Here is a 6,041-nt window from a genome sequence, read left to right as displayed (position 1 = left end):
CCAGTTTTGTCCATTTTTTTGTAACTATGAAAGAAACACATATTCCATACAACAAAGAAAGCAACCATAAATACATTCTAGAATTGTTTGCCTCACCTTAGTGATACATATGCTAAATTTGGGGAATTATAGGGTAGCTCATGAGAATATGAATATAAACATTTCCTTAGATTTGAAGACTGTGTTTATTAAAAGAATATATTAACTGCTACATTTGGTATTTTTCATTCGCCTGAGAGAGTGATTGCTTATTTTTAACGTGGGACAATAGGATTGTCAGCCAATGAATAGAGTTTCTGTTTTGCCTCAGAATTAGCATAAATCCCACTCTCATCATGCCATGTGTTGATGCCAAAACGTTTGGAGCCATTGAGGTCTGTGAATTGTGAACGGCACTTCCTGTAGACTATGGAGTAGTCTTCTTGACGAGGACAAGCCTACAGTGAGAAGAAAGAAATATTAGTGGCTGAAGTATTTGTTCAAAGAAACAAGTTCCAAAAGTTTGTTCTTGCGACTAAACAGATTTTCAACAACTGATTATTTGATTTTTACCAAATGTCTCAATGAAGAGCAACCAAACACTGTCTAGGCATTTATAAGTAGTTCCAATCCTGAAAGAAGAATCTATATCACAGTAATTTGATTTTTAAGACTTTAAAATTGTACATTATTTTGCATGTACAAATTTTCTAAACTAAGTACAAGCATGGAGGCCAATTGAAGCATTATGATAATCTAAATAAAACCTAAGTGATTAGGATTAACTACTTTCAACATCTTTTATCAATAAGTCAGGATTATTCTTGTGTTAAATCTTTACTAGTCATTAAGTCATGCTTCCCACAATGGTAAATGCCAATCTCTGAGGTTCATTCCTATGAGAAATTTGACTCAAAACAGCCCAACATAGTTTAAGATGCTTATCTTTAGGCTACTTCACTAAAAAGCTTCCTAGTAATAAAATATGATGTTATTGTTGTCATTTCCCAAGAAAGCACTGGTTCTTCCCAACTACACCAGGAGTGATGAAGATCCACAACATAAAGCCTGATAAAATGAATCACCTGACTTCTGCTTTAAGTCAGTTCTAATATTAAAGCCCAGAACAAGATGAACATGAAACCACTCAAGCTATAAAACCATTAGAGAACACCAAAGACACTTTCATCTTAGTTTTTTTTTTTTTTTTGAATGGCATTGTAACCATATATTCAACCACAGTGTCCACCTCTTTGTGGAGTGCCCACTATGGGCTGAGCACAATACTTCAGAGTTGTGTCTTCTAATCCAATAATGGGATACTGGGGTTTGATTCTTACTCCCATTTTGCACATAAATAAAGGCTTTCCTAAGCCCCAGGAGAGAATGTAAAGGAAGCCAGTGTTATTGCTGGTTACAAGCCGATCTATTTGACTTCAGACCGACTGTCACTCCAGAAGCATAAACTATGACATCATAGTTTAAGCATAAATTAAGTCCATGATACTGTTCTACATGGTTTGGACTTTGACTTTGCCATTGGGTGCCATATTCAGGATGGAGGGACTTTTCCATTGGCCAGTTGGTTGGTTGGTTGGATGGATGGAAGGTTTGATGGAGGGATGGGGGAATACATGGTCCATCAGTCTTAAACAAGCACTTTAAATGACATTTTGTATTATTGGCCCAAACTATCCACATGAAGGAAGCAGAATCTTCTCATTCCTTTCCTTATTGGGGTCAAACTGAAGAACATTTCAAATACAAGGTTGATGTGTTCCTGTAGCTTCTCATAGGCAGAGGTGAATGACAAGTCAAAGTGTTATATCTTAGGGAAATGATTCTAGAAGCATAAGTATTAAAAGATTAGAGATAGAAAAGACTGGATTTTAAAAAAACTTTTATTGATTCTTTATGGATTTCACATCATGCATCCCAATCCCACTCATCTCACTATTCCTTTGCTTCCTCCCATGCTCTTGCAACCTCCTGCCAAAACAAAATTTAAAAATAAAAACAAAAAAACAAAATAAAACAAAACAAAATCTCAGCATAGAAGCTGTAGAATGGTCCAGTGAGTCACACAGTATACCCTTTAGTCCATACATCTTTACTTGCAAGTGTTCATTGGAATGAGTCATTGGTCTGGTTTGAGGCCTCTGGCTTCTGCTACACTAAAGATAATGGGCCCCTTACTGGGACTCCTCCTGGATATCTTATTGTTGCCTTGTGTTATGGAGATCCTGTAGCTTTGGATCTGCAGGTCCAACCCCTTCACATGTTCCAGCAGTTCATAGATAAGGTGGGTGTTGGGGTGGGTTACCTCATAATCCTGTTCTGGGACTGGATGGTAGCTGCGTTGGTCAGTCTGCCAGCTTTCCCTCATTGTCACCAATGGGGAGAGCTTTCCAACACTGCCTCAGCTAGCTCACCCAATGTAGCAGACAGCAAGGAGTTGGACCAGTACTCCTGCTCTCACACCCTCAGTCCTGCTTATCAGCAGTCATACCACCAGGGCCAGCTCGATTGTTTTCCCAAGTAAGATGTAGGGCCTGTTCTCTGAATTGCTGCACTTGGTGAAGAAAAGACTGGATTTAAGAACTGTGGTTGGAAGTGGGTCTCAATAACTCACACAGCATCTTCTGATGGACGAACAAACAGATACTGTTTAGTACCAAGAGAAATAAAATACTGATGGATGCTATGACATGAGCAAAAACATTACTCAAAGTGAAACAAACCAAACGCTTAAAAGAGATGAATTCTGTAGCATGTGAATTATATCTCAGTAAAAGCGTTGTTTAAAAATCAACATGTGCATTGAAGGGAGTGATTCTAAAGTCAGAAAAACTAGTTAAGAAGACTAGTTTGTTGCCTGTTAACATGTATTACAGCATGCCTGCCAGTTGAACAAATGAGCCAGTGTGCAACAGTAGCCAGTTTCCATGGTATAAATACCCATCCTGTTGCTCATTTAAAGTGACAGAGGTCAGAAAACTAAGGAGGACTTGAGCTTAATCTTTCACACAAAATATTGAGAGCTAACCCGAGCTCTCCCTGAGTTCCCTTTCCCAGTGTGGAGCTGCCAATGTGAAGCAGGATGACCTCAGAACAGAAGTAGGGGCAGAATCTAGTTTACCTAAGAAAATTGGTGTGGTTTCACTGCATCCTTAAGTCAGCAGGTCTTCAAAGAGTAGAACAAATCATTAGGGACCTTGCCAACCTAAATGAGAAAGCTTCTAGACCAGATTGCAACTGGAAGCTTCCCTGCTGCCAGTATATCATGAGATCAAGTTCTTTTTTTCTTTTTATTTATTTTCCGTGCTGCAGATGAAACTCAGGGTCTCTCCAGTCCCTGAAGCCAATACTTGTAAAGAGCAGTTTGGAGAGTCCATAAGAAACAGTATTGACCTTTCCCAAAGTCTAACGTTTCAAAAATGTGAGCCAATTGATTGCCTTTACTGTCTGATTCAGTTTAAGCTGGGTTTTGTGCATCATGCCAAAAGCATCTTGACATAATTTCTCATGCAACATGAGAACACTGAGACCCTTGGACCAAGGAAATGAGTCAGAACCATGACAGCAGAGCACACACTAAAAAGTGGGAGTGAAGGTAAACAGTGGATGAGCTGGTGGCAGGGGAGATGCCTGGAAATCAGAAAGAGCCAAACAGAACAGGTGAACAACACAGGCATTCAGAAACAAAACCAAATTATCAGCAACTGAGATTAGATTCCTCACTGGGAAGTAAAATGAGGAACCTTTCCAAAGCATAATACAAAAGCCTTGAGATGGAACATGAAAAAAGCAGGTACCCCACAGTGACTACAGCTCAGACCCCAAGGCAAAGCTGGGATAGTGGGAGTCCTGAACTCCAGCAAGCAAGCTGGAGTACCATGCAGATCGATAAACAGGGGGAGGTGATTTAAAAATCATTAATGTTTCCCCTCAGTGTGTATAACCACTCATTTGCTCAAAGGGAGTATAAAATGTGTTTCAGAACAATACCAGTCAAAGACCAAAGTAATGCTGACTTGAAGCATACAAAACAAAATTTTTTAGCCAGCAAGGTATTATCCTAGTAAATGAACAAACAGGCTTGAGGAGTCTGAACACCAGCCATCAAACAGCAGATCACAGGGTTCCTTTAAATGTACACAGAAAGCATCCTTTACTCCAATTGTTTATGGAAGAGTCAGGGAGAGAAGACAGAGTCTGAGGAACCTTAGGAAGAAACACTGAGAAAGAAGGAAATCGGGACAGCAGAAAAGGACAATGTTTTCTCTATTCCTGCTATTTAACCATGAAGGGCCCCTTTGTTTTGGACAGGAAGAAGTATAGTGGATAAATAAATAAAATAAATAAAAACAGATAGCCATAGAGGTCTCATGGCCCCAACCCAGTTGAGAACTCTTAAAATTGGTGACCTGTAATATTGCCTCTCACTTACTTTGGATTGTCAGGCAGAAGGGACCTCTGAGAGTCATCTATCCTGAGCCACTTTGGGTATCACGGGGAGGCCAAGATCGGAAAGGAGCTGCGGTTTTGGAAACGGGATGTTAATAAAGACAGCAGAGCTGAGCATTGGAGTAGAGACAGAATGGGAGTCACAGATGCTTCTGTGGCATCTACAGTACCAGTCAGAGTAGAAAGTGAGCCAGGCGATCTCCACCCAAGATAAGAAAGGAAAGGGGCTGTGAGTTTCAGCGTTGATCAATGTTAGCCATTAGTGACAACAAGGAAAGAGCACCAGGTGGCCAGAGACAAACACAGATAGAGAACACCACATGTAAACTCCACTCTTCTCAGGAATCATGATGCTGAACATGTACCTTTCACTATAGCTAGATGTCCTTTTAGGGAAAGTTACCATCCCTGCTGCTCCATAACAAGCCATCCAACTCTGGTAATATAAATGGCCATTCTACAACACCTCCAGATTCTTTGGGTGTCTAGGGTACACCCTAGACACAGTGTCTAGGGCATCAGCCGGGATGACCTGAAAACTGAGGGTGCCTTGAGGGCCAGGACCTGGGAACTTTCTCTCATTGTGGTTAGTAGTTGGTAGGTTTTCACTGGGATCTGCTCTAGGCTACTGGCTGGAATGACTGCACAGGCCCTTCCTGTGTGCTTCCTTGGGCTTCCTCAATGATGACCAAGTTCTGAGAATGAACTCGACACAAAGTGAATCAGGAGGAATGCACATTGCTTTTCATCGTCTAGATTCAAAACACCATTTCCAGCAGAGACACAGCTCACCCAGATTCCACAGTAGGAAGCTGACTCCCCTTCTCAGCAAAAGCCATTCATCCTGGTCGCGTGGAACACAGATTTTAGTCATTTTTGATACACTAGGTTCTCTCCTCCTTTTAAGGAGAAGATTAAGTTGGACCAAGAACCTCAAATCCCCCTTGAGTATAATGATTTTTCTAGGAAGACTCACAGTGTGTATCTGGATTCTGCACATAGCCACGATTTATTATCTCAAAAGGATATGAAGTAAAATGAGCATGGAGAACAGGTGCATGGGCTGAAGCCCAGAGGATACCAGGTGCAGACCCCTGGACTGTTATCCCAACAAGGATAAATATATATGAGCCCCTCATATAGAGGAAGCTCATTAGAAATGCATGCCCATGGTTTTTATTGGGCACTGGTCACATCCAACCCCAGTCTGCATGCACCAAAATTTTATATTACCAGAAGAAAAACAGGTGTTTGGCATAAACCATGTGGGTTGTATGATTAGCTTTGGCACAGGGAGCCATTCTGATAAGAGAATTGTGATCCTGAAAATCAAGTTTCCAGATGCAAGCAAGCCAGGTAGCCCTTAGAACAAGGACTTGGAAAGGATAGTAGTCTTGTCTTTGATTTGTTAGTTCTTCACTGTATACAGATAATGGGAGATAATCTTTGAGAAAGTGAGAGTATTTTTGAGAGAGATGGATCTGAGCACAGTGGCTCATTTCTATAATACCCATGAACTGGGCACAGTGGCTCACTCCTTAATCCAGTGACTTACCTTGTGGCTCACTTCTATAACACCCATGAGATAGACACAG

General features: G+C 40.9%; 1 protein-coding gene across 1 annotated transcript in view; it reads right to left on the bottom strand.

The window, feature by feature from the left end:
- Positions 1–254: 254 nt before the first annotated feature.
- LOC100770890 (protein C9orf135 homolog) overlaps positions 255–6,041 on the bottom strand; it is a 103,814-nt gene continuing 98,027 nt past the window's right edge. The window contains exon 6 of the mRNA XM_027406512.2: positions 255–437. Within this exon, the coding sequence (XP_027262313.1) occupies positions 255–437 (183 nt within the window). The remainder of the gene's footprint in view (positions 438–6,041) is intronic.

Source organism: Cricetulus griseus, chromosome 3, assembly GCF_003668045.3.
Source record: "Cricetulus griseus strain 17A/GY chromosome 3, alternate assembly CriGri-PICRH-1.0, whole genome shotgun sequence".
In the NCBI taxonomy this organism is placed as follows: Eukaryota; Metazoa; Chordata; class Mammalia; order Rodentia; family Cricetidae; genus Cricetulus; species Cricetulus griseus.
This window is presented reverse-complemented; position numbering and strand designations above follow the sequence as displayed.